A 23,143-nucleotide genomic window follows, 5' to 3' on the forward strand; every position below is an offset into this window, starting at 1 on the left:
TGTTGACTCATCTCATCCTCTTCCCTACATGGACTACACTCGTCACCTGACTTTCTCATAATTATAACAGCGGTGAGAGGGCTTTGTCACTTGGACATAAACATATGTAATGACTGATGCTCAATTGACGCTGTTGCTCTCCCTTGATAGGGATCCATTATGTTTTCCAAGGGAAAACTGTAAAGCTCTTTGCCTTGAAAAACATGTCCTAACACCCATGGGAGGGTTAGATTTCACACCATTAAAGGTTTTATGGTTATAAATAGAGAATTTGTGGAATTTCTGTCACCATATTTTTGGATAACCACACTGAGGTTCCACTGGGGCCTGATGTTTAATTCTCAGAGACAGAGGTTGATGATCTTCCGGGAAGTTACAGTGTAATATGACAGGAATTCTAATTATAAAATTTTGTCACGGTATGCACACAGCACTTGGAATTCAAACATGTTTGCTTCCTGTTGAGGGAAGGCTACGAAAGACACCATTTTTGTGTGAAGAAGATGAAAGGCCCTGTGGCAAGAGGGGGCTTAAATGCGTGGCCCCTGGACTATTCAGGGACCAAAATGAGTCACACAGCCTGTTGTTAGTCCTGATTGCTGCTGTTTTCCAGAGTCCATAATGAAAAATTCCATGTTGTCACGTCTCAGGTTCTATTCATTTATATGTTTGTACTTAGAGACATAAGGATAAAAGCAAAGGGAGGGGTAAGGAGGAGGTAGAAAGAGATCTGGTTCAATTACAGAACACCCTGTTATGTTAGCACATCCGGACTTAAGTGATCCGCGGCTAAGTGGCTGCACACTAGTAGCTGAGCTGCAAAGTGCATTGTGGATGAAAAACATAAAGGCTCCATTTAATCAGGCCATTTATCCCCTCACTGGTGCGCCCGTGTACTGTCGGCCTCTGTGTCGTGCTTGTGTACGCACTGGCTTCTCCTGTTCCACGCATTGTTTCCAGGGGGAAGGATAAGGCCTAGAGTAATTACTGCAATTTATGATCAAAGCTAGAACAATGTCCAAGACAAACAGAATCACGGCATCGGATAGCAGTACATCTGATGATATGGGGGAACTTGAGATTGCCTAAGTGAGCCGTGCCAGGGAGAGGCTGAAACCACATCACCACACTTGTTTGCGAGCAAAAGCGGCTGCAAGTCAATCACAGGTACTCATTATGTCCTCATGTAAGAGTCGACCCTGTGAACTCAGAATGAACTGCAGCACATGATTTATGATTCACAGAATATGATAGGGGTCAACAGCATATGGATTCTGGTTTGTGCAAACCAGCTGCCATATAGTGTATGAGTATAGGAAATGTGGTACTGATCTGTTTTCTCAGAACAGGTCTGTCTCTACAAAACACACATAATTTTAATAGATAGATAGATAGATAGATAGATAGATAGATAGATAGATAGATAGATAGATAGATAGATAGATAGATAGATAGATAGATAGATAGATAGATAGATAGATAGATAGATAGATAGATAGATTATATATATCCAGTTATTGCAGCAGTTGATATTAAAGTCTAAACTTTAAAGCACAATTTAAAGTTAAAACTTTAATAGACTTGACATGGGACTAGTATTAATATACAGACTGAGATATAATTAAGGGTGTAAGTCTAAACAATCAATAGCTGATAAATGTGTTTTCCATACAGTTTGATGGTAAATTCATAAAAGCGGTTTCATGCAAAAGATGGGGAAAAAAATCACATAATATCAAAGAATATATTTCCAAAATGGAGAAGGCAGTGTGTTTTGACTTTGCGGTAGGTTTCTCCCCTCAGGGATGCTCCATTTTGTGGCAATCTGGTATAAAATGCAATGTGGTACACAACAACATCATAAACAATACGCACAGAGCATGTAAAACTAGGAATAAACACATTCTAAGTTTTATGCAGCTGAGGATAAAAACAGCAGTTGGAGGTTGGGGTGGAAGACACATCTGCCAACATCAGCAGTAGCAACTGCAACATGCAAACATCAGCATATAGTGAGAGAGTGATGTGGTGGGTGTGTGAGGCCAGCTGTCAGCTGACTCAGCACAGTGTGATGCTTTATCCTTATTTCCCTCCAGAAGTAATTTATTTAGCACTGATTCATACGTTGTAGGTTAATAAAATGTAGTCAAAATAAATGGCTCATTATGTGGTATACAATTGGACATACATCTGGATATTAAGGGCACTACAGCTTTAATTTACCTAGTGGTCTGACCTTTTCATGTCACTCTGCCTTGACCCACATTTTGTCCATTTATCCAGAGCTGCTTTAAACATTTTGACGCTTCTCAAGAAAAAAAAGTCTCAGTTTTTTGGATTCAACTGACATAAACTGTATTTGTTTTTGTTCAGGAGCCTTTTGGAACAGGCTGTTGGATTTCTGTGCAGTGCAGTTAAAGTAGTTATTAACTGATTAACTCTGCACTGATTTCCATGTCCAGATGGTGCCATGCACTAGCCAACTCAGCTATAGTGAAATATATTTGAGTAAAATGCATTGTGATTCATCTGGTCAGCAGTTTCTTCCCTTTTGATCCACTCTCGTCTCACTTTATTTTCGGAACAAATAACTGCACTGCAAAAATTTATTTGTCCTGTCCCTAAATAGAGCACTTATTCTAAGTCATTCATCATCACCCACATCAATCAGATAAGATAATTAGATTGATGTTGTAATTGAAACTTTCTTTATCCTGTGGACACTATTTACCCATATGCTATGTCAAAAGCATGTTTGGTAGAAGACACATGTGAACACCCAAATCATCTTCACCAATTTGACAACACACTAAACAACTGCTGAGAGCTCACATCTTTTGAGGTAAAACATCCTAACATTAAGTAATTCACTTCAAGATATTACAGGCTTGTTGTATTTTCTCACATGGCAGATCTCCTTTCTCCCCGCACTGGTTTTACAAAGCCATAATATCTGTTGGCTCTGCTACCTTAAACCCCTGGCAGTGGTCAGGGTTATTACTTTCTCATGACTTTGCCATCTTAGATCGAGAAATGCTCTGCTGCAGTCAAACAATCCTAGATCCCAGGATGCAATCTGCTAGGTGGGGTGTTTTATGCCAGCAATGCTGTCCTTCTTCCATTTAATTGCACCTGAACACACATATTGTAGAAATTTGGGAGCAAAAAAAAAAGAAGATTTTTGGCATATGGCAGAAACAACTATCCAGGCTCAATAAACCATTGAATTCCAAATAGGAATTAGCGTGAATAATTACATTTAAAATATATCCAAAAACCACCCAAAACAAAAAGTTATTCCAATATTCAATTCGATCAAGTCTGATCCAATGTTTGGTCAAATTTAAACACTCTGTCCCAAAGACAGAAGCCAGAGTAACTGAGATGACAGTTTGAGAGACAAAACCTTGAACTGCTTGAAATGTCATATTACAGAAATCTAGAAATAATGTGTGTCACTTCACAGAGATACTTATGCAAAGAAAATTGATTGCTGGGTCATCACAAAGTCTTCAAAGTCAGTCTGCTATATATCAACCATGAAGCAATGTGTGACTGTGTGCTAATGTGTATCCAAGCGTCTGCAATCCTTCACAGTAAGTGGCTGCTCTGTCACAAGAAATGTACACTCTGGACACTGTAATAACATATACTTTAAGAAAGAGTTATTCAATTAGTCATCTATAATTTTATGTGCTTCAAATGCTGCTTTCACACACTGTAAAAGTTGACAGTAATTAACCTGGCAGTTTTTCACTGTGGGGCAAATTTCTTTTTGGTCTCATATCAATAAACTAAGGAGGAGGTTATTTAGATGCAAAGAAGGTCATCTTTTTTTTTTTATACAGCAAAAGCTTTTTTGTTCCTGTGGTATGGGATTGTTAAAACGCTCACTAAGCACACCTGACGCTATTTATGGAAAAGCCTGATTTCAGGAGTGAAAACCCATTTCACATAATTGTCAATTTTGAGTGGACCTTTCTTTTTATAAACATTTCTGTATTTTTCCTCAAATCCAACAATACCTTCAACTGATGTTGCATTAGACACAGTTGAGCCTGATGTTTTATGAATAATTTACAGATCCATGGTCACTTTTTAGTACTATCCCCTCCATCTCATCTTTATAGACCTCATACATACACGTTTATTTTACCACCTTAAAACTAGAAGTTTTGAAAACCTGTATACAGCACTTATTTAGTTATTTAATTCCTTGTCACAATATGAAATTTGCCCTCTCATTTCACATAAATTACTTGCGAAGTTCCTCATGGTTCAATTTTAGACCCACTCCTGATTCTTTTTTACACAAATACATGATTTCTACCCTCATAATGTGCAACATTTTTATGATTTTTAGTGCTTTACTTACCACCTCCTTGAGAAACTTTTTTTTTTTAAAGTAAAGCAAAATTATGTCATGACCTCTCAAGCCCCTTTTAATCTGCTGTCTGTCCTCTCTGTTGGTGACAAGTAAAAATGTACTGTTTCCTCATTCTAAGCTGTTGTATCCTGTTGCAAACCTCCAAGGTTGTGAAACACGTGCTTTCCTTGGATGTACTCAACATATCATTATTTGATGTATAACCTCCCTCCCTCAGAATCATATCTTTACGTTGAGCCTCTGGCTCCTGGGGTAATGTTCCTGAGGCTGTCTAGCCTCATTCTGACATGGTGCATTGACAAGAGAATCGTAAGGTATCCCATGTCTTCTGTATCCTGTACTAATGGTTTATGTGAGGAAGAAGTACAACACATATGATGGCAGCATGACTAATGATTTGTGGATATTCTCTTGTTACAATAATGTACTATGCATCAAAGGACTTATTAAGTGTCTGACATACATTTACACATCTGTATCTATGTAAACTGTAGCCTTCCTGACCATTACAAGATTAGTTGATGATATTAGATCATAAAGATTACATTAAAACCATCATATGTCATTTTAATAACTTTTAGTAATAGCAAACACTAAGCTATGCTGCACAAAAAATATATCCATACTATTGGTATGTAAATCGTAGAACGATCAAGAATTTCATGTTTCCAAATAACAAATGCAGACCATACAGTGTATATTTCGAGTAAATATTGTGCGTGGATTGGGTTTGATGAAGGTTAAAGAATCCTAAAGTGAAGAGTTCTGATGTTTGTTTTAGTGTAGGATTCGTTTGATAAGGTTGGAAAATAAATATGATAAATCCTAATCTTCCTAAGATGACATACTCAGACAGTGGCTTCATTTATTCCATGAACACACGTTATAGGAGGAGTGTATTCTAGGACCAAAACTACCCCTAAAAATCATAACAATACAGTATGTTAACCATATGCCACAACCTCCTACAAAATGCAAACTCAATTTTTTGCTGGCTCTTATGAAACAATTTGCAAGACAGCTCATTCCACTGCCATCATAAGGGCCCAGATGATCACACAAAACCATGACTGCTGATGAGCACTGACCCTGCCACGCACACACCTCAGAGCCATCACTTAGGAACACAGCTTTCCTTGAATTTTAACCATGTCCTGTATCACTGTATTGCCTTTTGCAAAGTAAAGCCTGTTTTTATCATGAATGGCTTTGAAAAGAACTCAAACCAGATGGAAGGAAATTGGAGATAAATGCAGCTGGAGTCCATGTTGGGGCAGAACCTTTTGGTGGTATGGGATGAGACAGTAATGATGTCACTCCGTGTATTACACTGCATGCAAGTATAAGAGTATATAGTATGTGCATAGAGGAGAAAGGCTGCACTGGTGGCATTTACATACAATAGCTCTTGCAATGGAGACATATCTGTCTCTGACTATACTACAGCTATTACTTTCGGTTTTTTCATGCTTCACTTGTTGATAGATGTTTATGATCTTGAGGGCTGCAACTAACCATTATTTTTATTCTCAATTAATCTGTCAAATATATTGATTAATCAATTTATCATTTAGTCTATAAAATGTTAGAAAATAGTCAAAGCACTCCACTTAAGTTTCTCAAAGTCTAAAGTGATGTCACTGTGACAATCAATCAATTATCTTTAATCGTTTTCTAGCACATTTTCTGCAAAGAATTACATAATTTTATCATAATTACAAGGACATTTTTTTTTTTTAAATTAACAGAGCTATTACACATAATAAGCAGCTGATTTACTTGAGCTTGAATTTTTTTATTATGAACAATAGGAAATTATATAGTAATAGGAGTTCAGCAGTACCATTGGAATTTAATCAAAAGAATCACAAATATCAATTATTAGAAACTTTATTCTCTATATTTGGTGAGTTGTATTTTTGTGTAATTTAAAGAGAAATTCTACATTTTTGTATCTTCAGCTGACCTGATGACTAAAAGACACTGTAACATTATTAAGTCATTTGAAGTGAAGCTGTAATTTCCAGCAGTTACGTATCAGATCCTGTCTAGAAAGTTATTACAAAACTACAGCATTTTATATATCACTAAGTGGTTTCCAAAAAGTAATGGCAAAAGCTGGTGATGGTGACACCAGCGATAATCTGCAATAATAGAACATATTGTTCATTTATAGACCATGTGTTACATTTATTTCTACAAATAAACATCCACATAACTAAATAACATTCAATTTCTTTGACACGCTCTGGCTGTACATTGTAAAACCTCAAACACACAACACTTAAACATCCTTTCGTTGCATGTGATGAATGTTGTTTATGACTGTCTAAATTCCGTACAACAGCCGCTCCTGTTGAAATGAGGTGGTGCAAGTGAGTGGAGGCATAAGTCATGTAAACAGTAGTGAGAACACGACATGTTCTTCTGGCAAATTCACCCTTTTTCTCTGGCAGCGTGCCACACTGTAACAACACCCTCAGAGACGGATGAAAAGTTTCAAAGCGAGATCTGATTATGGGGAAAACAAGCTGAAAAAGGATCCAGAACTCAAATACACTGTGCATACTACAGTAAGATAACATCAGGAAGTTAAGGCTCCACATAGTAACAGACACCTGCATTACCCAGAGTGCACTGATCTCCTCCAGACAGTTTAAGAACGACAGAAATCATAAGGCGACCTCTCCAAAATAATTTGATCATTTTCTGTGTGAAAAAAAGAAAAGCTCTTCTTTTGAAGTTGTACCGACGTCCCAGCTTGATTACCACTTGAGATCGAACAAGATCTGGCAAAAGATAGAAAAAAAAAAAATTGCTGCTGGCAGATCTCTTCATTCTATCTTGGAGCTGGATTAGATGAAGTATCCAGGGTATTTCTGACAGAGCCACTCTTCACAGCCTGTTTTTAACCCTGTATGTTCCACTTTCACTGCATCTGGGAGCCAGCTGCAGCTCTGTGTATGCAGTGTGCAAGTGTGTCTGAGTCTGATTGGGGTCACCAGAAAGTCTGTCTCATTCAATATACAGCTGATGGACCAACTGGGAGGTCACAGAAGTTCCAACAGCCAGAGACTACACGAACCTGGGGAAATCTAATTTTGAAGAGTGCACTGTTCATGTATATGACAAAGTGCACTTGAAGCAAGTTAGTCACAAAGACATGAGGAGATTTAGAGCTATTGAGTTGTCAGAATGCGAACTGTGTTACAGAGAGATCACAGGCAGCTAGAAGTTGATGACATCTCATCAATGTAAGTTTAGTTTCTAAAATACATGAAATTCAGGGTTGTCATTTCAAGTGATTGTTTGAGAGTTTGTTATGTATTTAAAAACCCTTTGGTGCAATGCAAAAGAAAAAAGAAAAACAAAAAAACAAAACAAAAAAAAACACACATATCGTGCTGTGTGCGTAACAAACCCAAAGATTAGAGAAAGCAAAACTAAACAAATTGTTCTTTTTGCTAAAAATGGTTTATTGGATAAGGAAGATTACAAACCTGATCCCTTGATGGTAACCATCAACCATCCGATTTTACAGGCGGACTCTTAAAAATGAATTACCACATGGAAAATATTAGCAACCCATGAGAGAGAGAGAAAAAAAAAAAACACAAATGATGAAAACGTAACAAAATATCAAGACCGTTGAGAGAAAAGCTCCGAGCACCAAACTACATGCACAACACAGTTAAAAAGAGAAAACATTGCGATGATGGAACAGAATAAATAGACTAAATGTGAAAAAAAAACAAAAAAAACAACAATGTTAAAAGTTTTTCCTTGAAGTTTAGGAAGGTTAGGGTTGCATATCCTAATAGAAACATCTTTAAAGCTGATGTGTTTTGCAGACCATTTCTCGAACTGCTGGACCATTTCAGTGTAACAAGAAGTGAGACAAGAAGCAGGTGTGTGTGTGTGAGTCTGCGTGTCCTAATTCAAACAAGACATCATGTGAATTCACTTTTCTGAAGACCAAGGCACTCAACTTTTACATCAAATACTTGTGTACACCAAATTTTGAGCCATTGCCACTGCCACTTGCAAACATACAGTACAAAGCAACTTGTTTGGAGTTGAGTAGTGAGTTATATGAACTCTAGCAGGTGCAGTAACTTTTTCAATTTGGACATCACGAATACCAAACATTCATTCCTGACTATTTAAGTACTGGTCAACAGTACTTCCCACACAGTCTATTATAAGTCTTGATCTTTAAATCTTTTACACAATATTTTTGAAATCAGTCATCAGAATATACAGTCATAAAGTTAGTGAGAAACACAAACTACTATCTACTATGAAAGGATTTTTTTTTTAGCTTGTTCTCTTGAAATACCAATGTGACCTCTCCTACTATATTTCACAGTCAGATTAAGTTTAGTTAAATAAAGCACATAGTTAAAACACAAATGTGATAAGACTAAAAACAACAGAGACAAGTTTTATGACTGACAGTTGAGCGTGAAAAGTGACAGACATAAGCCGGAGCATGGTTTTTGATAGTAACTGAGTGGTCCCCACATTCATCATTTTAAACGTCAGTAGAAACCACTGTGTTCCCATGTTTTTTTTCATCTCAGACTCAACCTTTAGGCCTTCTCCAGTGATTTATAGTATTCTTTCAGCACGGCCCATGCCTTTGGCGCCATGAAGCCGTCAGGAGGATTCTCTCCCTCGCGAGCCATCTTACGCATGCGTGTACCTGAGATGAAATCATAGTCTTGATGGCTGCAATTACACAAACAGAAAGAATAAGAGTTTTTAGTAACAGACATATTTCAATCAATACAAAGATGCTTATCAGCAGAATAGCAAATATGAGCCAACAATAACTGCCTGCTGCGTTGAAATCCAGAGCAGTGAGTCGTACCAACAGGCCAGTTACCATTTCTGCAAACCAAAACTAATCTCACATCCCTCGCAGTGAAAACAGATATGATCACTGTGTATGAGAATATTTATCTTTCTAAATTCTACATTTCATATGCTGACCATTCCTGGCAGCTGCTTTCCTCCAAAAGCACTCTGTGGCTAAAGAGATGTTGTGACAATCCAGAAAGCGCCGGCACCCCTGTGTTTAAGGTACTTTATGGGTGTTTTCATCTGCCACAGAATCTTTTCACTAACACTATTATCATTTTTTAAATCCTACATGAAGATTCTTTAGGTCAAATCTTTCAATTATATGTGAGTACACATGTAATTTCTATTTTAAAAAATGTACTGATTAAGCCTTCAGGAGGACAAGGTATGATTCCCATTTGTTCTTCCCATTTCTTTCTTGTCCGGAAATTTCTTTTTTTTTTTTCTTTTTCATCTTTCAGACATTCTGATGTCTACTCCCACTCCTCTCTTTATGAGAGATGGCTTCTCACAGCACACCGAGTTCACTTAGTTCAAAAAAGATATGAACAATTTTGTTTGAAGTGAGCAGCCAAGGACAGTCTTCCTCTCTGACCAGGGCTGTGCAGAGCACTGGCACAAGTTCATCACATCTCCACTTGCCTTGTCTACAAATTACTGTCATGAAAAATCAAGATTCAAGCTTTTAGACATCTTGTTAGCAGACATAGCAGATCATCTTCACTGAGCTCACGTTCAGAGAGGCTCGAAGTCCTGCTGTTTACGGAGTAAAATTTTTAATTGTTATCACATGACACAGAGCACATCTTGTGGCTTTGAAACATTAAGAATCTGTGAAGACGCCGACGTTGCATCTCTTATGGCGTGAGGTAAAGGAGCTTCAGGCAAATTCTTCCAAGAGCATTTTTATAGTGTCAAATTAGATACAGCTTGCTGTGACCTCAGCCATTACGCTTTAGACAAAGACTGAGAGGTATTGGTGATTAGGCTTAGCATCTATACTCCTCCTGAAATTTGGCAAATCACTGTCAGCGTGCATGAGGGAATGGAATGCCATAAATCTAACTGAGAGACGACTGCAGACTTTGGAAATCCAGTTATTCTCTTGCATTTGCTCTCTAGCTTATAACAGACCATAGGGTCAGTGATATTCCATATAAAACTAGAATTACCGCCTCGCGGTTGTATGCCTCTGCCAACCAGTCAAGCTGCAGTTTACATCCACGTCTCTCCACTCATATGTAGTGAAGATTTAATAATAGAAGGTATTAAGTCTATTTGTAGAACAATAGTAAAGTTGACCTTTGACTTTTTGGATATAAAATGTCATCACTTCATCATTCTATCCTACTAGACATCTGAGTGATCCAAGTGAAGGTTTGTACCAAATCTGAACAATCCATACATATACTTATACCTATAATTGTGACAATTACTTTTTTGTTTTTAACATATAATTATACTTTTTTACATTTTGTTTTATTCATTATATTTCTGGACTTGACAGTTAAATTAAGTCTAAATAAATAAACTTTTTATCCCAATGTGGAAAAAAGTGACATTCGGTATAAACAATGTGGTAACAGGGATTTTCTGTCACAAAGTGATCAAAGTGTTTCAAACACAGAGCAGGAAAGTTTTTTTTTTTTCTTACCTAGCCATGCCATGTCAAAATTTCAAAGCCCAATTGTTGGTAATATTTTCAAACATACTTTTTTTTTTTTTTTTTTTTTTTTAGAAGAACTGTTATCTCTTTCCACAGAAGTACTTAATGTTCCTGATCAACAATTCGGTTCGGATTTAACGTCATAAATTTGCATCATGGAAAACAAAGCAAATTTTCCGATTAGTCTGGCCATATTTAGTTTTAACATTCCTGGCCAAACACAGCTACAGTTGCATAACCTGATGGTGGAGGCTGCATCAAAACCAGAGGAGAGGCAGTGAGATTGCATGATTTTTGTTAGTCATAATGTGCAATGTCCGTATACAAACTTTAATTAATAGCAGGTCTCTGTAATTTTTTACCAACATCAAAGATCATACTAATTCACAAAACCTTTTAACTGTGTAAGAAAGAAAAGCAATTTGTTATTCTTGGCATGACATTTACTGTAGACAGAAGAGAAAGAGGAAAGAAAATGGATGAAAGGGTTTTTAAAAAAAAAGGCCTAATTAGTAATTAATCTAATTTAGAGAATGTAATTTCTGTTTAGGCTGCTGGTTCTAATTGGACATGTGAGGTATTACTCTGGACTAAATCTACAAATTAGCCATTTAATTTAGTGTGAGTGAGCACTGCTGCTTTAGACTCAAACTATGTATGTTTTCCAAAACCCTCACAAACTTTAAGACTGTGGGAAACAAGCTGGGATAAGGGTTTTAACAAAATTAAATTAAAACACGAACGCAAGTACTCACTTTTTGGGGTCGTAAAAATCCATTGCCCTTTTGACCTTGTTGTAAGCAGCAACCTTAAAGGGTACAATCTCCAGGGTGATGAGGCCTGGAGCCATGGTGAGGACCTTGGCCCCATGAGTGGGTTCGTACAGGTCCTTTCCTGTGTCAGGATGGGGCATGCCTGCAGGGTCACGGCCAACGATGTAAAAGTTGGCACCAGCCACCATTCGAGCTCTGCAGTGCCACTGAACCTGTGGACGAGGAGAAAAAGAGAAACTGTAGAGACTGAGGAAACGTTGAGGAGACTAGAAAAGGAAAAGGGAAAAGTAAGTTCGTATTGATTTTTTCTTTGCATTTTCTTTGAAAGGCCACAAGGGAAAACAACATTTTATACACACACACACACACACACACACACACACACACACACACACACACACACACACACACACACACACACACACACACACACACACACACACACACACACACACACACACACACACACACACACACACACACACACACACACACACACACACACACAGACACTCAGTTAGAAAACAGCTCTGGTCTTTTACACAAGCTGTTTGAAAATAGTTCTTGGAGATGAAAATTTGTTCTGCCGTACTGTTTTGTTTATGCTCAGCCTCCATCCTATTGTATTTGCTTTAGTTGGGCAGTATGTCAGGCGTGTTGAGGGCCTTTAATAGAGTGTGAGCCGCTTATGCAAAGTGCTGGAAAATCATGTTATTATTAGTCAAACATGAAGTCTCCAAGCAAGATGTATTGTGTTTAATGAACAACTTGCTCTTTGTGCTGTAGCTGATTTAATAGAAAAACACTCCATTTTTGGAATAAAGGGGTTATTTTTAATATAACAGTGACTGGAACCTGCTTTCTCTGGCTACCTGACTGTGGATGCTACAATATTTCTCTACAGTTTAAAATATTATCAAAATTGCGCAGGATAAACGATTAGCTGAAATTTTGAAATATACAGCCAGTTAAAACAAAAACTGACAGCTGCCTTTACCAGTTACTCGTTTTAGCAGACCTATGCTACCTCCTCAACTTCAGCCAGCCAGTCTCCAGCAATTGTTCCCCTTAGGAATTTGCATTCACCATACGCACAGAGGTTCCCTTTCTGTTTCTCATTATCAATAATTGCTAAAACTCCACATCACTTCTTGATAATTACTAATACTACTGCCATTAGAATAATGTTCTTGCCTGTGTAGTTTGTATATTTTAGGATGTAGGGTTTTTAGATTAGGCTTACAAAACATGCAATTTCAGCTCAGGATGGAAGCTCAACAACAATCTGGCAAATATGGACATTGGCTAGAAGCAGGAAGCTTGTTTTACTGTTTGAGTGACAGGGACACCAAGGGTATATGTTGTTAAACAAGGTCAATGACACTAAGGCTGGAGTCTGGTTCTCTAAAGCTCCCATTCAGAATTACAAACTGAATAAATTCACTGCCTGACATGCACCAGCTTCCAATCTGCTCTCAATAATTTTCTCCATAGCTTTCCCATTATCATAAGTGAATGATTAAAAGATTCCCAGCTACACAGCTACGCTCAGTCACACGGAGAGGTTTGTGTATGGCATGGAAACACGAAACAGAGCGCCTGTAAATCCCTCTTCCTGCCATTTATCACACTCAAAAATGTGCAGACACTAAGTACGTGACAGTCCTATTCCCCATGTCTGTTGTCATTACTTGGTGCTGCAGTCACATTTTTTGTTCCCTGTCAATTTTGAGGAAAACATGATGCCCTTTTATTTTATTTTATTTTTTCAAAGAAACCTCAAAAATGTAACTAAAAATTAACAATATACTTGTTATTCATTACCTCAGTTGGCCCAGCATACATCATGGGTGAAGGAAAGATCGCAACAATGGTAGAGTCTGGATTCAGGACGCCCTCCTCCAGCACGGCAGCATGCTGCTTCATTCGCCAAGGCAGCGGCACATCATCGTCCTTAGTCCACCCTCCCAGTGGGTGGAGCAGCAGCACGGGCCGGCGGTAGCCTCGCTCGATGAGGCGCTTGTGGGTGTCCTGCATCAGAAGAGCGTGGCCGTTGTGGACTGGGTTGCGGAGCTGGAAGGCAAATACAGCATCTAGATAGAGAGAAAGGAGAAGAAGGGTTTGTTATAATGCGATGAAACACATCTGTACAAGACAAACAAAGGGTCCCAATATACTTATCAAGCAGCTAAGTGCCCAACCACTGGAAACCCATTCAGCCTGTGTTGTTATTGGTGAAGGGTTGAATCAACCCAGAGATGCCCTCAACTCTGACCTCCTTACTCTCACTTTTTTCCTCTTTGGTAAAGCCTAAACTAAAAATAAAAGTACTATTAATATCAACACAACTTGACCTCTTACCTGCATTCATTTCTTTAAACTTCTGTTTGAGCTCAGTGGGTGTCAGTCGGTACTGGTCGAGTCCATCGTTCCAGCAGATCCTGTCCAGAACCTGCAGGTCTCCGCCGACCAGCCAGTCTCCACTTTCCATCACCATCTGAAATAGGAGTCACACTGATCATGACAGTGAACACAACTCAAACGTAATCCAGACTTAAGACACTGTGACCCATAAAAACTTCACTGTGCTGGAACCAGGCCAGCGTGAATTCTAATAAAACTCCCAAGTTATTACCCAGTTGCAACGGGGACACAGCAGCATAAATCAAAGTCCCCACGTGTCGTTAAACAGTCAACAAAACTCTGGCATGCCCCCTCTTCTGCATTTGGCCACATCTACTACCTTAATTTAAATAACAGAGCGGAGACAAAGTCAGATTGTATTCCACAGTAAAAACCTGGTGATGAGCTCATGACCACATTGGAGAGAATTTTTTCCCTTCATGAGATTAATCCAACAATGTCACCAAAGTGCTCAGGATCCAGGCAAAGGCTGCTATTGTTTCAGGCAATATCTTTCCTCCTGCCTCCTGTGGCATTTATGAGACCATAGCTACAGTTACTGAAAACAGTGGCCTGTGGGATGTTAATGTGATACAAAGTGACAATTCTGTACAGGCTCTGCAATAAAAGAAGAACAGCCCTAGCACTGAGACGGTGAGAACTCAAAACAAAGGCAACAAATTAAACCTGAAGTGTGTAGGCATTGCGAAAAGCCGATTTGGAAGTTGATAAAAAAAGAAAAATCCATTCATGTCACTTATTTCACTGACACGTAATTTATCATGTTAAAAATGCAAAAAAAAAACCTCTTTGATATCCATACTTTACAAACATACTGGTTTCAGTTTGATCTGGCGACATATACATAAAAGTCAGAAGCTTGTCAGCAGTAGCTACGTGATGTGATCAATAACAACTTGGCTCCGTTTTAAGAAGTTTTCGGGATTGTGTTGTGATTTGTTTTCCGCACAATTAATCCAACCTGCTCACTGCTGGCCAGAGATAGGAGAGTCATGACAGATGCTTAACAGTCTTATTCTTAGGAGGGATCAACAGCATCGACAAGTTGCAATTTAGTTTCCTAGCATAAGTGAATGGAAAATATAATGTCTGCATGGATAAATCAAAGGAGGAGGCCTACACGTACACATGTGCTCTGTTTAACCATTAAAAGTGCCCTGTAGCTTAACATGGCCATAGCCAAATAAACAGGCACTACACCATAGTTTCCGATGTAGGGGGCTCCTGTCTGACTGACGGACAGGTAAACAGGAAAAGGGGGATTAACTACAAGTAATATGGAGCAGGTCGTCTCTGGCTGGAACGAGATGGGATGGAAAAAAAAAAAGAAAAAAGTTGTAGCTACCAACCCAGAGGTGTGTTGACAGACTGGCTCCGGCGCAGAGAGTTAAACATACACTTATGTATACATACACACACTCCTGTAATGAGTGACACCTTAATCACAGCAAGCTGAACACACATATTCGGCTGTGACAGGTTAGAGTGGATAAGGAATGGCAGTGGTGGAAATACAGAGTACTCAGCATGTGTTTAAAGCCAGCACTGAGCCATCAGGTGTTGACACTGGAGAGTCATGGTACCAATTTATGGAACTGGCAGCTTCTAATGTATCTTAAAACACATTACCGAGCCAGATCTGATCATAAACAAGGTGAGACAAAAAAGATATCTGCTGAAATTAAAAATGACTGCCAACGGTGGTGAAATATTGAGACAGCTGTTCAAGTTAATCTCCGTCCAGCGTTTGTAGCAGTAAAGGGCTTTAAAATGAGCCAGTGAGGTTTACAGTAAGTCTGACCCCAGGGAGTGAATTCATCAGATGGCACAGAGGTTACCATTAAGTTTCGTCTTGAATCGCTGCCAATATACAAGTGGCTGCCAGACCACACTAATCCTGAAAACAATGAGAGTTAAAATTAGCCAGACAAGCAACTTTTAAAAGGTAACCTTGCACTGTCAGTTTGAGCAGATGGAGTTATAAAAAGTATATCTGACAACTATCTATGTCAGCAACACCAGACACTTCTGTTCTTTTCCAGCTACAAGCCAGTGCCACTTTCCGTAGGGCGCGCAGGATCATTTCAGGACGTTACCTCGCCACTGAGTGTACCTGAGCCCCAAAGCAGTCGATAGGACACAGATGGAAACAATTCCCGGGTATATTTGGAGAAGGGTTGGGTGAACGGAAAGGTAGAAGCTGGGAGGGATTCCACAGCCTGTTCAGCTGAGCAGTACAATCTCAAACGCATTTGGTGGAGGCTGAGAGAGAAACTCAGCCTCCAAATATAACACCTGCAAAATGAGGGTGGACCAAAAAGATCAAGTGATTACACTGGGCGTCCTGACAGACTGTGAGAAAAGCTCCACTCCTCAACCTCGTCAGTGTTTCCATAAGCACTGTGAAACGGCCAGCTCGGATCTGTGTTCTATCAATGCAGAATCCAGGGAGGCAGTTTGCTTTCACATGCAGAGTGTTTATCACTGAGACAGACTGTCTGAAGCTCTGCAGATGCTCTTGTGAGCTTTTGGACTCTCTATATGCCTCCCGACATATTAACCTCTAACCTAAATTCCATTTTCAGACAACAAAAACGATGACTCTGAACATGTCACATCAGAGCTTTACCTTGATGTAAGGGTGGTCCTTGCAAGTGGTGCCCCACTGACGAGCGCAGCGCTCTTCTTTGCGGTGTTCATAAAACTCAGGGTTACGGAGGATGGCAACTCGCCTGCCCTCGTAGACCAGAGCCATGGCCGTCACGCCATCTAAACGCTCTTTATCTGCAGTAGACACTGGCAGCACCACAGGCACTGACAGGTTGATAACACCACCTAGGACAAGGGACAAATTAAACAATTTTTATGAGCAGAAAAGACACATTTATGCAGAAAAGTGTTGTAGTTCCCAGACATTTTGTTCAACCAAAAGTTGTTGACATTTTTGCAGTAACAGACCAAGAAATATAGCAGTGCACCAACATATACCATGAAGACGGCCTCAAGCTAGCAAACACTGATGTAAAGGAATGCACATTTTGAAATAGGGCTTTGCAAGGATTTTATGAAAACAGAAATGCCTTCAATGCGCTTATTAATCCTCAAGGATATACACACGTTTTAACGAAAAAAATGCAAAAATAACTTTGATATTCATTTCAGGGTTTTCTTGTGAACAAACAGATAACCATCCAAGAAACAAAAAAATACACAAAAAACAAAAACAAACAACGTATAGGACCCCAGTGCAAAGCTCTGAGATTCTGGGAACATTCTACAAAAGGCAGGTTAAAACGCTCCAAGGTTAACAACAAAACAGCTCAACCATTCTCTAGTAAAGTTTCCATGTTGTACCCCTTCAGGCTAAATGTGGAATATACAGCTAAACCACAGGCTACAGTGAGTCTTCAAGGCTGCAATTTAAAAAGCTAGAGGAGAAATATTCCCTCTTAAGCTAAGCCAGAGCTTGACCCTTTCTCATTTTAGGATTTATCTGTGTAGTGGCAGCACTCTGTTGCCAGGTTCATTTTCATCCAGGTTGATGAAAACGTTGTGAACGGCACGCTTTTCACATCACATCAGATCAGATGCTGTGGAGACAGGAGGGGATGCTGACTGCCCCCACTTCTCCCCTGTACCCTCTGCTGGTCCCCTCTGTCACAGTGTAGAGCTTACAGCTGGTTTCAATAAAACACACATACACAGAACTGCCAAATGTCCAAGCAAGGGAGACACAAGCTTGAATTTGTTTATTTTTACAGACTATTTGATTAGTCAAACATGCAGTTTTCTGCTTCCCAACAAGTTTCAGTGCTACAGCAATCGATCCTCTCACTGTGATATCATTCTTTCACTTTCAAATCCCTGGAAGGGAAGGAAAATGGACAAATGGTGGCGTATGGTGTCAATCAATACAGAGGCCTCTTCCTCCGCGTCCCTCTCATCCAGGACAAACAGGAAAGTGGAATCAAGACTTTTCACAACAGTATATATGTCTGCCTCTGCCCAGCCAGTTGACTTTCTCTGACTACCCTTCTTTCTGGGGGAAAGAACTTAAATCATCTGTGATTTCATTCTAAGTTGTAATAATTTGATGGTTTTATTCTTTGGTGAGGACAGAGTTTGTAATATATTCCTGTCAAAACCTAAAAATGAAATATCAGCTATGTTAACTTTCAATTTATTTTATATATTCTTCATTTTACTGTGTGTGTATGTATCAAAATATTTGGCACCACAACAAAGAAGTGAGGTTTGAGTGTTCATATGGGCAATAAAAGTAAATTGACTTTTTCTTGGAATTTCAAACAATACATGAGAAATTGCTGTAATTACTCCAAGAGACTCTACGCCCAAAATGATATTTGTTTTCCAAAAAGTGCAAAAGAAAAACAGAGGTATTCCTGAGCCCCTCACTGCAAATAGAATCATTACTTCATCAACACCATACACAACAGCATCACTCTTGAAAATCTAAAGTTAAATCAACTTCACTCCTCATTATATCAAATGTGTCATTCCGCCACTTCAGCTAAATTGTGCATCACTGCTGTATAACGGAGCACCACTTCGGCACGTCAGCGTATAAGAAAAGCTTATTTAAGCCTCTCAGTGCATCCAACAGTGAAAAAATACGTACTGCAGCTTGGAGGGAAACATGCAGAGAGTAATTGTTAATCTAATTTAACGCTGCATTTAATCAAGAGTGCTGAATTTTTATTTGAATTAAGTCAAAAAATGTTACAGCTACAGCTGACAGACATTTGAGGGTTTAACAGGCAGAATTAACACAATGCTGAAAATGGCAAATTATAGACACTTATGCGTTAACCCTTTGGCTAAGAGGTAAGCTAAGGACAGGCTCACAAAGAACCTATCTTGGTGCTCAATGTGTTTATAGAACAGGGAATCACTTCATTTCTGCTATATTTGGAGGACAATATGGCGATCATGGTGCCAATAAGTGATTTAAAAGGACAATATTTGCATTCAACTACTGCTGTGAATATGTTCTGATGTCCCAACAGAAAGCCATCCGTGTCTTCTGGGTAAATCATTTTGTGGGCACTCATCACCACCTAGTGCTTTTTCTCAATTATAGCAAAACTGAATTTTAAAATGAATTGTTTTCTTTGCCTTCATAACATGAATGACATCTTACCGTCCAGCAGACAGTCAAAATGAAGACACTGTAAGAACTCTCTCTCCCTCATGAAACCGTTCAGAGGAGTGGCCCAGCCTTCAGCCAGCACCTGCACCCACTGCATGTCCACCTGTGGATCATATACACAGTCACATACGGTAGGTTACACATGATGAATTAACTTTGAATAAAAACATTATATACAAAAATGTATTAGTGGATACAGAGATTACTCATAATTGCTCTATATACACAAATCATTAACAGTCAACAGTTGTTTAGCTTCACTACAAGATGTATAAATAAAAAAAGAAATTTTAATCACAAGCACCTTGCCAATCTGTACAGCAGGTAGAGTCTCTGCATCAGCCTTAGCCAGGTCCAGTTTGTTCTCCTGAACGTACAGCTCTTTCACTTCATAAGATGCATCAACAGGAACTATATCCTGCAGAATCAAAAGAGAAATGTGTGCCATAAATTATTCTATAAAAAATCATTAGCAAACACCCTGCACATTAAGACTTTGGTAGGGAATTCTTATTTACTAAAGCAATATTGATTTTACATAATAGTCTAGACAGTGACATCAACATCCACACAACTGTGAGGCTTGACTGCCCCGTGGTGGCCGGCGGAGGGATGACGGCACCAATTTTTGTAACAAGTCTGAACTTCAAGCCTTTAGCTGTCTCTATTAATTGTTATAAAAACGGCCAGTAAAAAAGATCACCACTTGATTCTAAACGTGATACATATTTTTTCCACACATCTAAACAGGATATCTAGTCCCCTCACCCTCTCCTGAAGCAGGTCAATAAGCTGCTGTATGCACTCATTCACATTGCAGGAGTCAGTCTTCAGCACCAGCTCCGGAGCCTCTGGCTTCTCATACTCTGAGTCAATTCCGGTGAAACCTGATGAAGAAGATACAGGGAACAGAGTACACAATGAATCTATTTTTATTTTATTTCCATTATTGTATAAATTTTAAATTTAAACTGTATGGAGTAGGTATCCTATCACAACGCTCAAACAACAGCACTTGTAAATGAAATATTTTTGTTTCTCTTGAAATACTCCTCAATCAATAATGACAAAATCATGATTGATACCTACTTTATCCATACTCTAGAATCAAGAATTGCTGCATGAGTGGGTTTAGAGTAGAAATAACCATTGATTAGTTACAATAAATTAGAGTTTGTCATTTTTCTTGGGGAATCCAAGTAGAGCTTCAGAGAACAATTCAGTGCTGAATATCATCTCATTAACTTTGTCTCAGTTCCCTAAGACCAAAGGGAAGCTTTAACAGGAGGCCATCTGCTCTACAGAAATTACACCAAACAAAAAATAACATGCTGTACCAGTATGTGATAAGAAGCACTTCCTCTAACAGTGATGCATCACTTTTATTGCCCCTATCATTTCTTTGAAACTTGACTTGATAAGCATGAGTAAAAACAGTCTTCACTTAAACGTTTTTCTTTCAGCCTAATATGATTTTGACCCATTTTCTTTATGTCACTGTATATCAGCCCAAGTATGGACCTAAGTATGAACCCCAACCAATCAAGAGTCTATGCCTTGGTTCTACTAGCGAACTTCACATGGACAGTGTTAGACCATACTCCACCTCTTATTTCCCCCGCTCTGGCTCTCTTGTACAGTCCCTTCACATCCCTCTGCTCACATACGTCCAGTGGAGCGTCCACAAACACCTCAAAGAAAGGCAGCCCTGCAGCCTCGTGGATCTTCCGCGCATTGAGGCGATCCTGTCAAACAAAAACCAAACATATAGAATGGTAGACACATGATTTTAGCTAAAGAGAAGTTAGTGGAAGTGAAGCACATTAAGTTATTAAGGATCATCCGGTTTAGTTAAATGAAAAGTTTTGTCCTCTGATTCATCATCATTCATCACAGTGTACAGCAGCAAGCAGCAAGCTGAGCTCAGAACTGGCTTCCACTGACAGACAGTAAAGGGAAAACAAAACACAAAAACACTGCTAACCATGCACTAGCCTGTTAATGCTAATTTCCCTTCAGCCTAGAACAAAACTGTTCATAAAGGTTCAGATTTTATTTAAATATAGTTCAATAAAGATTGTACAGATATGAGGCCCAGTAAAGCCCAGTCACATTTATCCCTGTTGTCATCTGTTTCTTTCATTCGAGCACTGATGCTTTCTTTGGACAGTCACTCACCCTGCTATAGGGAGAAATAAAACTGGCGATGCAGACCAGCCCAGCATCAGCAAAAAGCCGGGCCACCTCAGCAATGCGTCTAATGTTCTCTTCCCGATCCTCTGGGCTGAAACCCAGGTTCTTGTTCAGCCCTTGACGGATGTTGTCCCCATCAAGGGTGTAGCAGGGGATACCATGACACACCAGGTACTCCTCTAGGGCCATGCTCACTGTAGTTTTGCCTGCACCCGACAAACCTTAACATGGAGGAAAACAACAGGATTATGAAACATCTATTAAATTACGTAAAGGTGTTTAGTGATGACACTCTGAAACCGTTTCTTACGTAACATTTTGTGAACTTACCAGTCAACCAAACAGTGCATCCTCTGAACCCGCCTCTTGTGCCCACAACCTGCCCACGCTTGTTTCGGCTGACATGATGAGCCTGATAGGTGACATTAGTTGCACGTTGCATTCCCTGAAATGACACAGATTTACTGTCAATTCAACCCAGAGGTTAACACGAACAGATGAAACCATTTTAGAGAGCAGCCTTGAAGCATTTAAACCATTAAGATATGGTTTCTCAAAAAAATTGTAGGCTGTTTTATATTACGAAGAGAGATTATATGTCCAGTTGAAAAAAAGTTGCTGAAAATGTACAATTTAGCACAGCTCAGGGTAAATATTCAACTACCTTGTTTTATCCAGCCAATGGTCCAAAACATCAAGAACCTTTTATTTTTTCCTTTTCTTTGTCACATATGACAATTCACATATGACAAACAAAGACTAGGAGTCTTAACGTTTCAGAATGATTGTGTTTTCCTTTTTAAAAAGTAATTCATCAATTATATTGATTAATTGTTTAATAATTAGTTGTGTCAGCTCTCCATGTTTGTGTGTTTGTCTGGTATTACTGTTTGCGTTGTTTGTTGGATTCTTAAACACCACATTGTATGAATGTTACATTTCTATCCTTGCTGCTTGCAAATACTGTTGGCAGAATTAGTTTGACTGTATTTTAGTCATCCATTAAATAAGAATTGGTGCATGTAGTAGGTTACCTTGCCAAAGGTAAGAGAAAATGTTTTTACAAAGTGTATTTGCTGACACTGATGCTAGAACCTTCAAGGACAGTGTTATCACAGCTGAAAGGGCATTAACCAAACATTTGATGCCCTAGCATTAAGTGCATTAGCAATTAACTGATTTAGCCACTTTCTTGGTATCGGCGCTGCTAGCAATGTGGAGCTAGCTTTACTGTAGACCAATGTAATGTTAGGTATGCTAATTGGCTAGCTGTCTGGCCAGTTGGTCCGTTAGCTCGTTCGCAGCTTGTTAGTGAAGGCGGATGGACGTGATGAATCGGTGTGTTGGTTTAACACAAGTTGGCAAAAGAAAACTCACCCAGCTCTCGGCGGCGTTGCTCAGCTTCTGTTTCTTGTGCGAGTTGCCGTAAGTCTCCATGAGTGACAGCAGTCAGCGGCTGATTCAACCGGTTACCTCTTTTAAAACACACAAAACGAGAGGCCGTTCGGCTCTTTGTTTACTTATACAGGTATCTCTTTGATTTTTTTTGGCACAGCTATCTCCAGTCAATGGAGGAGCCCGGAGCCGTGGAGCCTGGCACAACAACCGGGAAGAGCTTTCCCTACAGCCACGTCACCGGGGACGCGGTGACGCATTTCCTCAGT

At 39.2% G+C, this 23,143-nt stretch overlaps 1 protein-coding gene across 1 annotated transcript; it reads right to left on the reverse strand.

Annotated features, from left to right (window-relative positions):
• Positions 1-8,691: 8,691 nt before the first annotated feature.
• Positions 8,692-23,110, reverse strand: papss1 (3'-phosphoadenosine 5'-phosphosulfate synthase 1). Its single transcript, XM_056372424.1, has 12 exons — positions 22,857-23,110; positions 21,810-21,924; positions 21,465-21,700; positions 20,893-21,031; positions 20,055-20,173; positions 19,591-19,704; positions 19,278-19,389; positions 16,746-16,951; positions 14,054-14,189; positions 13,517-13,785; positions 11,675-11,904; positions 8,692-9,118 (listed from the first exon to the last, which is right to left on the reverse strand). The coding sequence occupies exons 1-12, from the start codon at positions 22,914-22,916 to the stop codon at positions 8,980-8,982; spliced, it is 1,875 nt and encodes a 624-aa protein (XP_056228399.1). The 5' UTR covers positions 22,917-23,110; the 3' UTR covers positions 8,692-8,979.
• Between the last annotated feature and the right edge of the window lie 33 nt (positions 23,111-23,143).

This window comes from Seriola aureovittata, chromosome 3 (genome assembly GCF_021018895.1).
Source record: "Seriola aureovittata isolate HTS-2021-v1 ecotype China chromosome 3, ASM2101889v1, whole genome shotgun sequence".
NCBI classification, from domain to species: domain Eukaryota; kingdom Metazoa; phylum Chordata; class Actinopteri; order Carangiformes; family Carangidae; genus Seriola; species Seriola aureovittata.

Coding starts and splice junctions, on each gene's coding strand:
- papss1 (XM_056372424.1), bottom strand. CDS start 22,916: ATGGAGACTTACGGCAACTCGCACAAGAAACAGAAGCTGAGCAACGCC. Junction 21,925..22,856: donor GCAACGCCGCCGAGAGCTGG/GTGAGTTTTCTT, acceptor GTGTCATTTCAG/GGAATGCAACGTGCAACTAA. Junction 19,705..20,054: donor TTGACCTGCTTCAGGAGAGG/GTGAGGGGACTA, acceptor TTGATTCTGCAG/GATATAGTTCCTGTTGATGC.